Source organism: Pan troglodytes, chromosome 5, assembly GCF_028858775.2.
Source record: "Pan troglodytes isolate AG18354 chromosome 5, NHGRI_mPanTro3-v2.0_pri, whole genome shotgun sequence".
NCBI classification, from domain to species: domain Eukaryota; kingdom Metazoa; phylum Chordata; class Mammalia; order Primates; family Hominidae; genus Pan; species Pan troglodytes.
Genome location: NC_072403.2, coordinates 119854001 through 119869569, shown reverse-complemented (window position 1 = coordinate 119869569; position 15569 = coordinate 119854001). Strand labels below are relative to the sequence as shown.

Genomic DNA, 15569 nt, shown 5'->3' with positions numbered 1-15569 from the left:
CACCCCCTATTCTAAATGACACTTGTTTCCAAAATATGGGGGCTGGAGGAGCAGATCCAGAACCCAAGGAAACGTGATCAACCAGGGCAATTAATCGAGAGGGCAGGACAGGCTGAGCCTCAGCTCTTCTCTGAATATCTGGGACCCCTGCGCAGCCAGGTGAACCGCCCGCGACGGCTGCTCCGGCGGGAAGCCTTCTCTGGGATCCTGTACGCCGACGCCCGGAATCCGGCGTGGGGCACTGGGAAACTGAGCGGTGGAGGAAGGCGGAGCGGTTAGGGGCGGGACCCTAGGGGAGGGGTTGGGGGCGGGCTTTGACGTTAGGGCGGGGCTAAGGGCGAGACCTCGCCGAGTTCCACCGTTGCGCTCGCCACGTCTCCCTTAGCGAGCGCGCTGGGGACATGCAGCGGGAGGGAAAACTGAGCGGGGCGGGAACTATCTCCTCTCGCGAGAGCTGGCGACGGCGGCGGCAGCGGCAGAGGTGGCGGCGGCGTGTCCGTGAGAGTGGCGTGGGGGCGGGGAGGAGAGGCGGCGGCGGCAGCGTCCAAGCTACGCCACTCGGGCCGGGGCGTTGGGAGCGGGAGTGCAGAGCGTGGTCGTGGCGGCGGCGGTGAGAAGAGCGAGGCGGAGGAGGGGGTGCCATGGCCGGGCAGCAGTTCCAGTACGATGACAGTGGGAACACCTTCTTCTACTTCCTCACCTCCTTCGTGGGGCTCATCGTGATCCCGGCGACATACTACCTCTGGCCCCGAGATCAGAATGCCGGTGAGTCCCGCCGGCCTTTGCCCGCGAACCCGCGCAGGCCCCGCCAGCGCCCCCAGGCCCTGCGGCGCCCGCTTGCCCGGCCCCAGCCCGCGGCGTCCGGGGTGACAGGGACGGTGCGGCCCGGCCTGTGTCCAGCGTCCGCCACTGGCGGGGCCCGGGTCAGCAGCGTTTCCCTCGGCGCTTCTCCACCTCCCTTCATTGTCCTCAGGAGTTTCGCTCGCTCCATCTTCTCCATTGTTGTGGACGCTCCTTGCAGCCTCCTCCTGCCTCTTTGTCTTCTCTGCCTTTGCTTTTATTGGGGATTTTTCTTTATGGAGGAAGCGGGATGGGGACTTGGGAGGTGAGCAAAGAGTTGGCCAAGAAGAGACTGAACGTGCGGGCACAACTCTCAGTCCGTCCAGTTCGCGGCCCTCATCCCCCGACTCCGGTTTCCCTGTTGCAGCTGCTCTTAACAGATGTTTTAGGGCATCTCTGAGCCGGGTGGCATGCTTAGGACTCCAATTGAGCTTTCCACCGCCTACCCCCGTCACTTCCTCCCGTTGCTTTTTCATTTGTTCACTCACTGTGGGGGTTGGAAGCAATGCCGTTATTCCTCTTAGCAAAAATAGGCTTTTTTCTATTTCCTTTTCTTCGGAGTTTCCTGTTTGTGACGGAAAAAGTGCAAGTATGAAGGATTAAGTCTCGTTTAATTAATCTTGTAGGGAATTTTGAGGTAGTGGGTCGATTTACTTTTGGTTCTAAGTCTTTTCACATTAAACCACATCGAATTAAACACAGAATAACAGATTCTTTTCATATTTCACTTGATGTTTGGGTAATGTTTGCATCCATTTGTTGCACTCTACTAGGACATATGGCAGATGGTATTCTTAAAGCTGATGTAACTGCGAGGGCCTAATGGGTTATTTATGGTAGTGTTAACAGTAAGGAGTGGGTTTTGAGTATTAACAACTTAGGGAAAGCTTTCTATTGCACAAGAGCTGTGCTAACTTGCTTAAATATCTTCTCTTCAATTGGGTGTGCTGGAGGTCTAGGTTGTCCAGGTTATATACTCTACTTGGGGAAGTTGTTAACAGTGAAGCCTTGAATCAGCTCAGAACTTGCTATACTTTCAGATGGATTCAGTGTCCTGTAACATTCTTTCCCCCCCCCCCGCCCCATGTGATCTGCAGGAAACTAACATTCTTGACTTGGAATAGAACTAAAATAAATTTAGGATAAATAGTAACAAAGGATTGCATCATTTTGTACATTTGACAATAAGTTTAAAAATCCATTAGATGCAAAAATCTGTCCAAAGTTACTAGTCTTCATACTTTTTTTACTCAATGGGTAGTTTATGAAATTTGGATCTTGGACTGTTGTGCCTTATTTCCTAAGTGCATTTAAATTGTGTAGGTTCTTCCTCGATGTTGAAAAAGGAAAAAAAAATTGGGTAGGTTCTTTGGGCAGTGGTTGTGTATAAGTGAAGTCTTAATGCTGTAATGGCTTTTCTTATCTGCAAACCTAGGCCATTCTTGTGGTTGTTGTATTTCAAGTTAAAAGGGTCCACTTTTCAGTAGTTTATTTTCACCTAACAGCCATTATGTGTGCAATTGGTAGTGTAGACAACAAAAAGGTATTGGGAGAGTAGTCGGTGGGTTTGGCCAGAATGTGTTTTGATCAGGCAGAACAAAGATATAAAAAAAAGTGTTTTGAGAAACTGCCCTGATTTCAGAAATTAGCCATCATTTTTTAATCTACATGGGATTTTTAAAGTTTTTCTTTTTTTCTTTTTAAAGCGGGGAGAGTCTCATTTACCCAGGCTGGTCTTGAACTTGCTTCAAGTCATCCTCCCGCTTCAGCCCCCCGAGTAGCTGGGCTTACAGACTTGAGCCACTGTGTCAGGATGGATTTTTGAAATTTGAAAGTCATATTTTCATGGTGAGTTTCGTATTATAAAATTCACGTGATTTCATAGAAGAATCATACTATTTATTTATTTATTTATTTATTTTTTTGAGAGAGAGTCTCACTCTGTTGCCCAGGATGGAGTGCAGTGGCTTGATCTTGACTCATTGCAGCCTCCACCTGCTGGGTTCAAGCAGTTCTGCCACAGCTTCCCCAGTAGCTGGGATTACAGGCGTGCACCACCATGCCTGGCTTATTTTCGTGTTTTTAGTAAAGATGGGGTTTCACCATGTTGACCAGGCTGGTCTCCAACTCCTGACACCAAGTGATCTGCCCTCCTTGGGCTCCCAAAGTGCTGGGACTACAGGCATGAGCCACCAGGCCCTGCCAACAAGTCATACTTGACCCCCTTCAGCATGTAAGTGTCTTTGAAAAAGTGGTGATAGTTTAGGTGGAGGGAATTAATACTATTTGTAAATCATGGACTTCAACTTTTACTTTATTTAATCTTCTTAAAAATGCAGTGAGGTTGGCCGGGCACGGTGGCTCACACCTGCCGTGGCTCACTTTGGGAGGCCCAGGCGGGCGGATCACCTAAAGTCAGGAGTTCAAGACCAGCCTGGCCAACATGGTGAAACCCCGTCTCTACAAAAATACAAAAAGTTAGCTGGGAGTGGTGGCGGACGCCTGTAATTCCAGCTACCCGGGAGGCTGAGGCAGGGAGAATTGCTTGAACCCGGGAGCTGGAGGTTGCAATGAGCCGAGATCGTGCCACCACACTCCAGCAATGCAGTGAGGTAGGTTCTATTATTATCTCCATTTACAGGTAAAGAAACTGGGGGTAGAGCATGTAAGTAATTTTCCTGTATGGTTGAGCTGGGATTAGAACATTGGTCGCTTAGCTTCAGAGCCCTGTGTGGTTTCCATACTGCTAGATAGAAAGTTAGGTGAACTATTATGGGTGTCAGTTTGCCCGTTTTACATCTGGCTCTCTGCTTCAGGCTTGCCTTAGTCCATATGCATATTTTGATGTATTTGTTTGCTCTTGCTCAAAATTGTGTTATGAAAATTAAGGTGAATACTTAAATGCTATTCTAATCATTATGAAAATTGTTGGGCACCACTTGGACTTTTTTCTTGGATTTACCCTAATAACTTGAGTTGTTTCTGTGGAATTACAGTTGTATTAAAAGGATGTTTTCATCATAGTGACTTTTTTTATGCAGCCCAGTTGCAGTATCTTGAATATGAAAGAGAAATCTTGAATTACTGCCTCATTCAAAGCTCTGAATAAGGAACTTTTTTCAGAAGTTTGCTGCAAAATAATTTGCCGACTTGTACTGACAGGAGGCTACTGAATAATCTTTATCTCACTTAAGAAATAGTTATGTTCTGTTTTGGAATATTAATTTGTTTGGTTATTGGTGCACTTTAGACCCTATAGGGTCTGTTTGAGTATAAACGCTGTGTTACCTTTCTAAAATCTGAAAAATTCTGAAGCACATTTGTTCTTAAGGATTTTAAGTAAAAGATGAGGACCCCTGTAGTACAGTTTTGGGGAAACACAACAGCATATATAAGTATTTTTATTTTTTGAGATGGAGCCTTGCTCTGTCACCCAGGCTGAAGTGCAGTGGCGTGATCTCGGCTCACTGCAACCTCTGCTTCCCGTGTTCAAACGATTCTCGTGCCTCAGCCTCCTGAGTAGCTAGGAAAACTGGCGCGAGCCACCATGCCTGGCTTATTTTTGTATTTTTAGTAGAGATGGGGTTTCACCATGTTGGCCAGGCTGGTCTCGAACTTCTGACCTCAATTGATCCACCTGCCTCGGCGTCCCAAAGTGCTGGGATTACAGGCGTGAGCCACTGTGCCCTGGCCACAGCAGCATATTTTAATACTTGCTTTTGAGGCTTAGTTTATTTAGTTTTCCTGTGAAACAGTTAAGTAGCCAAATACAAAAATGTAGGCATGCGTTTGAATTTCAGACTTCTGACAGTATTTTCAGAGATAGCATGTGCATGAAAGCATGAAAAGGTTTGCTCTGGCAGTTACACAACCTTAAAGTTCAGTTTAAGTAATTTTTTGTTTGTTTGTTTTGGCATGAAGTCTCGCTCTGTTGCCCAGGCTCCAGTGCAATAGCAAGATCTTGGCTCACTGCAACTTCCACCTCCCAGATTCAAGCAGTTCTCCCACCTCGGCCTCCCAAGTAGCTGGTATTACAGGTGCCTGCCACTATGCCCGGCTAATTTTTGTATTTTTAGTAGAGACAGAGTTTCACCATGTTGGCCAGGCTGGTTTCCAACTCCTGACCTCAAGGGATCTGCCCACCTCGGCCTCCCAAAGTGCTGGGATTACAGCTGTGAGCCACTGTGCCCGGCCCAGTTTAACTAATCTTTATTGAGGTTTTTTTGTGTGTGTTTTCTGCAACACATTTGGGACTTTCAATTTTTAAGGTTGACAGTCGTTTCAGCATGGCTGTTTTGGAATTAGTGGGCTCTTGAATACACCAGAAAGCATAGCACCATTTCACAGCTTGTAAAGTCTGCAGTTTGAAAAATGGAAATAGTTCGTTTATTGGCATATTTGACATGTTAATTGAATGTACCTGTTATCTAAAACATTATTAATGGAATACTTTTGCCTTGATTTCTGCCTAACATGTTTAGCTAAGCGTACTTATAATTAATACCCCTTTTAGTAGTTATTTGTTTTACTCTCTTGGTTTGCAAATTGGCTGAATAAAATGAATATTTCTTCAGACAATTAAGGACAAAAGCTCTGTATGCAATGATAACACGGAGGGCTTAGATTTCCTTGGCATAGTGATTCTTAACCCTGGCTACACATTAGAATCACTTCGGGAACTTTTTTTTTTTTTTTTTTGAGATGGAGTCTCGCTCTGTCACCCAGGCTGGAGTGGAGTGGCGCGGTCTCAGCTCACTGCAAGGTCTTGCCTCCTGGGTTCACACCATTCTCCTGCCTCAGCCTCCCGAGTAGCTGGGACCACAGGCGCCCACCACCACGCCTGGCTAATTTTTTGTATTTTTAGTAGAGACGGGGTTTCACCGTGTTAGCCAGGATGGTCTTGATCTCCTGACCTCATGATCCGCCCGCCTCGGCCTCCCAAAGTGCTGGGATTACATGCTTGAGCCACCGCGCCCGGCCCACTTCGGGAACTTTTTAAAACACTTGTACCCATCCCCAGATACTCTGATTTATTTGGTCTGGAGTGGGTGTTATGTACTGGTATTTTTTAAAGATCCCTATATGATTCTAAATTGTAGCTATGTTTGAGAAGTGCTGCTTGGAGGAGAGCTTCCTTAGTAATGGTCTTTTGCTGTAGTTGCCATTTTGGGAGGTAGTATATTTGTTTTGCTATGTGCTCTTTGCTAACAACAACAACAAAATCCAAAAAACTAATGTGTTAGCCTTTTTGTTTTACATAGCTAAGAAGCACTTACAGTACAGTAACGTAAAGTTCTGGGAGTTAAAAGCCAGATATTTTTGTCAAACAACTTTAATGATACAAGTTTACAATCAGTTTATCATAGTTGTCTATTAATGGCTTCCAGAGTATTTATCATTGTGCTATGATTGCAGCCTTATGTAATTTGGATATCCTTAACATTTTGAAATAATTGCACATAATTACCTTAACACTACCCATCTTTGGTATTGCCAACAATACTGTGCTGTGACCTTTTGTATGTACTGCCCACTTTGTGCTTTCTTGGTAATTGTTAATGTTTGTCTTTCCTAGTGCTTTTAAAATGAGAAGTGTTCTTAATGTTTATGTGGAATTTCAATCCAACCATTATTTGTAAGTGCATAATTTTGTTTACTGCTTTTTTGATTTACAATAGAAGAGTTATCACTTTAAACATTTTATATCATTAGGCTTTCATTGATATATTTGACAAGAGTATTATCTGACAAGAGAAAATAACTGATTGCTTGTAATTATTAGAATTTCAAATAATCAAAAGCATGCCTTTATTCTTTCCGTAGGTTATGGAAAGAATTCCTTTTGAATTGAGATAAAATGTATCATTTAAAAAAAGTTTTTGTTGACTCCTTGATCTTACTTTTGGGGCTTGATCTTCCCTTTTCAAAACTTACTTAACCTTACTTTTTCAAAATGCCTGGTTTTGAAACGTGGCTCTGCAGCCTACTGTAATTTTAGGCAAGTTATTTAACTTCCGTGTGTTTCAGTATACTCATCTGTATTGGTTACTGATTTAACTTCTGTGTATCTCAGTATACTCATCTTTATTGGTCATACTCATCTGTTACGGTCAGAGAAGATACTTTGTATGATATCTGTCTTTCAAAATAAAATATCTTGTGGCTTAACATATAGTCTATCCTGCAAAACGTCCCATGGCACTTCTGAACAATGTATGTGCTGCTGCTGTAGGGTAGTGAGCGTTGTATATGTCTGTTAGATCTAGTTGGTTTGTGTTAAGTCCTCTATTTCCTTATCTTCTTTTTGGTTGTTCTATCCATTTTTGGGGATGGAGGGTGTATTGAAGTCTGAAACTATTATTGTAGCACTGTCTGTTTCTCTCTTCAGTTCTGTTGGTTTTTGCATTGTACATTTTGATGATCATTAGATACGTAAATGTTTATAAATGTTATATCTTCTTGCTGTATTGAACCTCTTACTAATATGTAATGTCTTTTATCTCTTGTAATCTTTTTTGTTTTAAAGTCTGTTTTGTCTTATAGTCACCACCCTGCTATCTTTTGGTTACTGTTCGCATGGAATATTTTTTCCATCCTTTCACCTTCAATCTGTTTGTGTCTTTGGATCTAAAGTGAGTCTCTTGTAGATGGACGTAGTTGGATCAGGTGCTTTTAATCCATTCTGCCAGTCTTTTGATTGGAACATTTAACCATTTACATTTAAAGTAATTACTGTTAAGGAAGGAGGGCCAGGTGCAGTGTTTCATTCCTGTAATCCCAGCACTTTGGGAAGCTGAGGTGGGAGGAACACTTGAGTCCAGGAGTTTGAACCAGCCTGGGCAACATAATGAGACCGTGTTCCTACAAACAATAAAAAAAAAAATATTAGCCAGGCATGGTGGCACGCACCTTTAGTCCTAGCTACTCAGGAGGCTGAAGCAGGAGGATCACTTGAGCCCAGGAGATCGAGGCTGCAGTGAGCTATGATCATGTCACTGCACTCCAACCTGGATGACAGAAGGAGACCCTGTCACACACAAAAAGTAAAAAGAAGGACCTCTGTCATTTTGCTATTTGTTTTCTATAGGCATATATCCTTTTGTTCCTTATTTCCTGCATTACTATTTTTTTGTTTAGCTGATTTTTTTTGGTAGTGAAATGTTTACATTTCTTTGCATTTTCTTATTTTTATTTTATTTTATTTTTAAATAGAGACTGGGTTTTGCCATGTTGCTCAAGCTTGTCTCAAACTCCTGGGCCCAAGTGATCTATGTCTCGGACTCTCAAAGTGCTGGGATTACATGTGTGAGCCACTGCTCACATCTCATTTTCTTTTGAGTATATTCTGTAGTTACTTTTTGTGTGGTTACCATGGGGATTACATTAAACATCCTAAATATTGTAATTTCAATTTATACCAGTTTAACTTTGACATATAAAAACTCTGCTCCTTTATAGCTCCTTTCCCACCTCTTTCAGTATTTGATTTCCCCTAATTACATCTTTATACATTGTGTGCCCCAAAGCATAAACTAATAATTCTTTTAAATGCATTAGTTTATTGTTTAGAAAACAAAGTGTGGATGTAGGGGCCAAGGGAAACTTCCCTTTCGCCCTCTGAAGATTTGCTGAAAAATCAACTCAGACAAGGTGGATTAATTGGAGGAAAGACATACACATGTATTTAATGTGTACATGGGGCGAACCACAGAGTGATTCCCCACATCCCAATGTGGTTCAGAAGCTTATATACCATCCTGGTGAAACAGGTTATGGGAAGGGGGAAGAAGAGGAATTCTGTTGATAGGATTGCTAGGGATAATGGATCAGAGAACAGAGATTAACTTGTACATTATCTTGTGAAGGGTCTGTTTAGGTGTGGTTACCTTCTTGGTCCTACAGGAGGAGAAGAAAAGCAGTTGTTCGTTTTGGTGGGTCTGGATCTTAGGCAGATGAAGGCTTTGGGATATGGTGGGGGGCATCAGGAGGGCAGGGAGGAAAGTCAGAGAGACCTTGAGGCTTCTTCATTCAGCATGTCAAAATGCCATATTTTGGGTATCACTGAGCCCCAACATGGAGGTACAAACCAAGGAACTAAAATTGACCAACAGCCTTCGTAATTTACCCTCCAAGCCTTTCCCGGAAAGTTGCAAGCCTTCAGTAGACTCCAGAGTTACATCTAGACTCAGCTCTGTTGCTGTTCAGTGAGTGAGTGCTAGCTAGCCTGAAGGTGGGTAGTGCGGAATGCACTCACGGTAGCACTTTGAGCTAGATTCATGTATTATCTCATTTTATTCATGAGAAAACTGCGTCCTAGAGGAGGTTACCAACTTTCCTAAAGTCATACAGCTACCAGGTGGAAGATTGTTTGTTGGACTCAACTCTGTCTTATGCCAGAGCATCTCTTGTTAGCCACTACTCTCTGCTGCCTCCTGTAATTAAGTAAATATAACACATTACGATATGTGTTAAAATGGCTAGTGGAAGGTGCTTTGGGAGCACATAGGAAGGAGTAAATAATTATATTTTGGGATTTGGGGAAGTGTTTCATGCAGAGGAGGTGACACGAGATAGGTCTTAAAAGGTAAGTGGGAGAAGGGCATTCCATATGTAGGGGAAAGTATATGCAAAAGCATGGAGGTGTTTAGTAAATGGTAAAGATTTGAATGTGATTGGCACTTACGACCAACTCAGGTATTTTAAGAGGGTTATACTTTATCCTGTAAGTTATTTGGTAAACAATGGAGGTTTTAAAGTATGGTAATAAAACATGGTCAGTTTGGCTTTTGTGGAATATTGTGTGGAGAATGGTTTGGTGGGTGGAGGGGGAGGTTGGTGATGGCTGGGTGGGAAACTAGATGGAGGGGGTGTCCATTTCAGAGGCTCTTTCCAGTGACAGGTGGTCAGATTAGAAAGAGAATTCTGAGAAAGCTTGGACTGTTTATTGAATATAAGTACTGAGGAGAGAATGAGAGTGGAGTGCAGATTTTGAATTTTCACTCATTTCCAGGATTACTTATTTCTTGTCCTCTTGAAAGCTTTTGGTGATTGGCCCAATGATCAGTTTGGGGATTTAAGTGCAGGGAAAAGAATGGGGATGAATTTTTTTTTGAGACTGGATCTCATGTTGTTACCCAGGTTGGAGTGCAGTGGCACCATCACTGCTCCACTGCAACCTCAATCTCCTGGGCTGAGCCATCCTCCTGCCTCAGCCTCCCGAGTAGCTAGAACTACACGTGCACACCGTCACTCTCTATAGAGTTGTAATTACAGTAGGATGGGTTATCTCAGTCTCCTGTTGAGTGGTTTGGTTTTTTTGTCCTTTTTTTGACAATAACTTCTTGTCCGATAGTGAGTGTTTTTGTTTTTTGTTTTGTTTTGTTTTTGAGACAGGGTCTCAGTCTGTCACCCAGGCTGGAGTGCAGTAGCACAATCTTGGCTCACTGCAACCTCTGCCTCCCAGGCTCAAGTGATCCTCCCACCACGGCCTCCAAGTAGCTGGGACTACAGGTGCGCCATCATACCCAGCTAGTTTTTATAATTTTTGTAGAGATAGGGTTTCACCATGTCACCAAGGCTGTGTTTTTTAACATTAGAAAAAACTAGCTTGTATCAGCTTTGTATTCAAAGGGATATGTCTTAATGTTCATATTTAGAGCTTATGGTTGATGTTTGTTTTGAGACAGAGTCTTGCCCTGTTGCCCAGGCTGGAGTGCAGTGGCATGATCTCAGCTCACTGCAACCTCTGCCTCCTGGGTTCAAGTGATTCTCCTGCCTCAGCCTCCTGAGTAGCTGAGATTACAGGAGCCCACCACCACACCTGGCTAATTTTTGTATTTTTAGTAGAGACGGGGTTTTTCCATGTTGGCCAGGCTGGTCTTGAACTCCTGACCTCAGATGATCCGCCCGCCTCAGCCTCCCAATGTGTAGAGCTTACAGTTTTCTCAGGCTTTAGCTCTTGAAGGAATATTAGCGATCTGATAAAACTTCAAACTGTTTTAAAAAGTTATTCCTTCTTTGTTCTATCCTGACAGAGGGGTGTATCAGACATGCAGCATATACACACTTAAGTCCTATACAGAGGAAAGCAGTTGGGAACTTGGCAGTAGGAATTACAAGACAACATGAAGGTTTTATAAATGTGGTGACAAACATTAGATTAATAACTGCATTATGTTGGCTGGGTGTGGTAGCTCACACCTGTAATCCCAGCACTTTGGGAGGCTGAAGGCGGGCAGATTGTTTGAGGTAAGGAGTTTGAGACCAGCCTGGCCAACATGGTGAAACTCCGTCTCTACTAAAAATACCTGTAATCCCAGCTACTCGAGAGGCTGAGACAGGAGAATTGCTTGAACCCGGGAGGTGGAGGATGCAGTGAGCAGAGATTGTGCCACTACACTCTGGCCCGGGCGACAGAGTGAGACTCTTGTCTAAAAAAATAAAAAATAGGTCAGGTGCGGTGGCTTATGCCTGTAATCCCAGCACTTTGGGAGGCCAAGGTAGGCGGATCATGAGGTCAGGAGTTCGAGACCAGCCTGGCCAATATGGTGAAACCCTGTCTTTACTAAAAATACAAAAATTAGCTGGGCATGGTGGTACACGCTTGTAGTCCCAGCTACTCGGGAGGCTGAGGCAGGAGAATGGCTTGAACCTGGGAGGCAGAGGTTACAGTGAGCTGAGATCGCACCACTGCACTCCAGCCTGGGCGACAGAGTAAGACTCCGTCTCAAAAAATAAATAAATAAATAAACAAACAAACAAACAACAGGAAAAAACCGCCTGCATTATGTAAAATTGCTTTTATTTAAACATCTCGTTGCATATCTGCTTGATCTTGGGAGGACCTGATAAAGATAGGCTTATTTTCTTTTCTTAGATGCCTGTTCCCTTAATCATACTTTTTATTCAGACATAAAGAAGGTGATTACAAATGTATTCATAAATTGCTTAGACTTCCTTTTAAAAATGTTTTCCTATTATTACCAGACTTTATTGATGACAAATGTTGTTACACTATTTCACCATCACATTGTTTCTTTGAAAGGCAATGCTGTTCATTCTTTTAAAAAGATGTTCTTGGCCGGGCACGGTGGCTCACGCCTGTAATCCCAGCCCTTTGGGAGGCCAAGGGGGGGTGGATCATGAGGTCAAGAGATCGAGACCATCCTGGCCAACATGGTGAGCCCCCTCTCTACTAAAAATACAAAAATTAGCTGGGCATAGTGGTGTGCACCTTTAGTCCCAGCTGCTCGGGAGGCTGAGGCAGGAGAATCGCTTGAACCCGGGAGGTGGAGGTTGCAGTGAGCCAAGATCGCACCATTGCACTCCAGCCTGGGCGACAGAGTGAGACTCTGTCTCAAAACAAAAAAAAAAAAAAAGAAAAGAAAGATATTCTTTACATTTTGGAATTCTGTTTATGTCAGTAGGAGTTTTCTCGTGTAGATTCCAACTCTTTTTTTGCTTTAGATTTTTGTTTAGTTTTAGTAGTTACTGATTAAGCGTTCACTGTTTGACCGTACAGGTACAGCAGATGATACAATGATGAATGCAGTATAAACATAGTCTTATTTTGGTAGAATTTGTAACCCAGGTGGGGTGACAGGCTTAGGATTAGACAAATGCACAGACTCCGAAATTTCTATTTCCAGGCTAGACTTCTTTATTTTTATTTTTATTTTGGAGACAAGAGTTTTACTCTGATCTAGGTTGGAATGCAGTGGTGTGATCTCGGCTCACTGCAACCGCCACTTCCCGGGTTTAAGTGATTCTCCTGCCTCAGCCTCCTGAGTACTTGGGATTACAGGCATACACCACCACCTGCAGCTAATTTTTGTATTTTTAGTACAGACGGGTTTCATCGTGTTGGCCAGGCTAGTCTTGAACTCCTGACCTCAAGTGATGTGCCCACCTCGGCCTCCCAAAGTGCTGGGATTACAGGCATGAGCCGCTGCACCTAGCCCAGTCTGAACTTCTTTCCTCAGACTCCAGACTTGTGTGTATAAGTGCTTAACCCACATTTCCACTTGGATATCTAATAGAGATCTTTCTATGAATATGCACAAAATTGACAGGATTACTTTCTTCCCCTCCCCTCCAACCTTCTTGACCCATAACCTTTATCTCAGTTAATCACAACTGTCTTTTCAGCTGTTCAGGAAAGAAGTCTTGGGAGTCATTCTTTATTTTTTATTTACATTTTTACCTTTAAGCTCTGGTGGACTGGATTAGAAGTTACTCTTGATTCATCTCTTTCTCATACTCCACTTTCAGACTACTAGTATGTTCTTTTGGCTCTACCTTTGAAATACATCGTGTCCGACCATTTCTCATCACTCCACCAACACCACTGTCCTGGTTTATTGCCTAGATTATCATTAGCTTCCTAACTAGTCTGTTTCTACCCTGGCTGAGTGTAGTCTTTTCTCAAAATATTAGCAAGGATCCTTTATAACAGAAGTCAGCTCATACAGTTCTGCTCAGAACTCTTCAGGGATCTGTCTCAATCTGACTAGAAGCTCAAGTCTTAGCGAGTATCCTGTAAAGTCCTTCGTGGTCTCTTTGATCACTTTGCTGTTTCCATTCCAGCCATACCTGCTTCACTGCACTTTTGAACACAGTGAAACACACTCTTTCAGTCCTTTACTGTTGCTGCTCCCTTTGCCTGGAATACTTTTCCTCTAGATAGTCACATTACCTCTTCCCTCATCTCTGTTGTCTTTGCTCAGATGCCATCTTCCCTGAGCTTCCTATTTTAAATTGTAGTGTTTCTTACCCCTACCTTACTAATTTTCTCTCAAAAGAACCCTTCAACAACATGGCTTTGAACTATGTAGGTCCACTTATACGTGGATTTTTTTCAGTAAATATATTGGAAAACTTTTTGAAGACTTGTAACAGTTTGAAAATGTTTTGCAGAAGAACTGTAGCCTAGAAATATCAAAAAGAAATTAAGAAAAAGGTATGTTATAAATGCATAAAATGTATGTAGATACTAGTCAGCTTTATCATTTGCTACCATAAAAGAAACACATATCTATTGTAAAAGGTAAAATTTATCAAAACTTATTCACACAAACACTATAGACAGGACATGGAGCCATTTGCAGTTGAGAGAAATGTAGTATTAAATCATAACTGTGTAAAGTTAACTAGTGTATACTACTGTAATAATTTTATAGCCATCTTCTTTGCTATTGCAGTGAGCTCAAGTGTTGCAAGTGTCTGCTTAAAACATTGTGTGACGCTAATCATCTCTGCGTGAGCAGTTTGTCTCTTCAGTAAATTCCATATCACCATAGAAAGTGATCTCTTGAGGTTCTCTTGTATTTTTCTTTGTATTTAGTGTGATACCATAAACCTTGCAACACCATGGGACTCATACAGAGTGCCACTAGTGATGCTCTAAGTGCTCCGAAGAAGAAAAAGGTCATGATAATACCAGAAAAAGTTGAATTGCTTGATATATACTGTAGATTGAGGTCTGCAACTTGTAAACAGATGACATAAACTTAAGGTATTAATAACAGTACTGTAAATGTATTTTCTCTTCCTTATGATTTTCTTAACATTGTCTTTTTTCTAGCTTTATTGTAAGCATGCAGTATATAATACATACACAAAATATGTGTTAATCAACTGTTTATGTTATCCATAAGGCTTCCAGTCAACAGTAGGCTATTAGTAGTTAAGTTTTGGGGGAGCCAAAAGTTATATGCAGATTTGTGACTGCACAGGGGGTGGGGACAGGGCCCCTAACCCCAACGTTGTTCAAGGGTTAACTGTACTATATAATTTACTTTGTTTATTGCTATGGTCTTTGAGAGCAGGGTTTTTTGTTTTGTTTTTTTTCTATATCCTCAGTGTCCAGAAAAGTCCGGGTACGTAGTGGATATTCACCAAATATTTGTTAAATAAAGGAGTTCATCATTCTCAAGAAATATTTATATAGTGCCTCCTCTATTCCAGGGAACTGGAAAGAGGAGGGGTGAACACTGTGGGTAAGATACAGTCTCTGCCCTTGAACTTCAGTACAGAGGAATCAAATCGGCTTTAATACTGGCTGCTGAAGAATGGTGGTGCCAACGGGGAAACTGCTGAAAAGGATGTATAGTCCTACTGGCTTTTTTAGAAAGGAGTTATAAAAGTGTTAAAGCTCTTAAACCTAGTAATTATACTTCTGGGGCTGTGTTCTAAGGATAGAGTGTTCTGAATACTTACAGGACCAAAGAGATCCACAATACCAAGAAATTAGAAACATTTTATATATCTAATTATAGAATGGTAGGTATATTGTGGTATCTTTATTCATTTGGTTATTAGTAGTCATTAAGTGATGTTTATAATGATCTAAACACGGGGAAATGTTTAGAAATTTTAAAAATTAAAAATTACTGCTAATGCGACCTTAACACACACTTCAGCTTTTTATTTTTGTCTCTTTCAATTTGTACACTGATACATCATAGAAATGCTATCCTTAAGTGGGCTTTTATGTGTCCCGTTTTTCTCTTTGAGAAGCTCACTTGGGCAGCTGCTGCAGTGGAGATAAGCACCAGGTATCGTCAACACTGCAAAAGGGCCCGGATTGAAGCAGTAGGGCAGCCCTCTAATTGAGTGAAGCTCATTCCTTGGGAAGTCAGTTGCTGGAGCTTCCTTCTTCACAGAGCTGTTTCTCTTCTGAGGGAGTACGTTCAACCTCGCCAACTCTCCTGTCTCCTTTACCTTTTCCA

General features: G+C 42.4%; 1 protein-coding gene across 3 annotated transcripts in view; it reads left to right on the top strand.

The window, feature by feature from the left end:
- Nucleotides 1-319: 319 nt before the first annotated feature.
- SEC63 (SEC63 homolog, protein translocation regulator) overlaps nucleotides 320-15569 on the top strand; it is an 84212-nt gene continuing 68962 nt past the window's right edge. The window contains exons 1-2 of one of the 3 annotated variants that reach the window (XM_063813338.1): nucleotides 320-765; nucleotides 2547-2688. Coding sequence is in view for 1 of the 3 variants with exons in the window: in XM_001148185.7 (XP_001148185.1) it covers nucleotides 642-765 (124 nt within the window). In the remaining 2 variants the exon portion in view is untranslated. Of the gene's footprint in view, nucleotides 766-1284; nucleotides 1430-2546; nucleotides 2689-15569 lie in introns of those variants that run through there. The other 2 variants (XM_063813339.1, XM_001148185.7) reach the window with 2 other exon arrangements.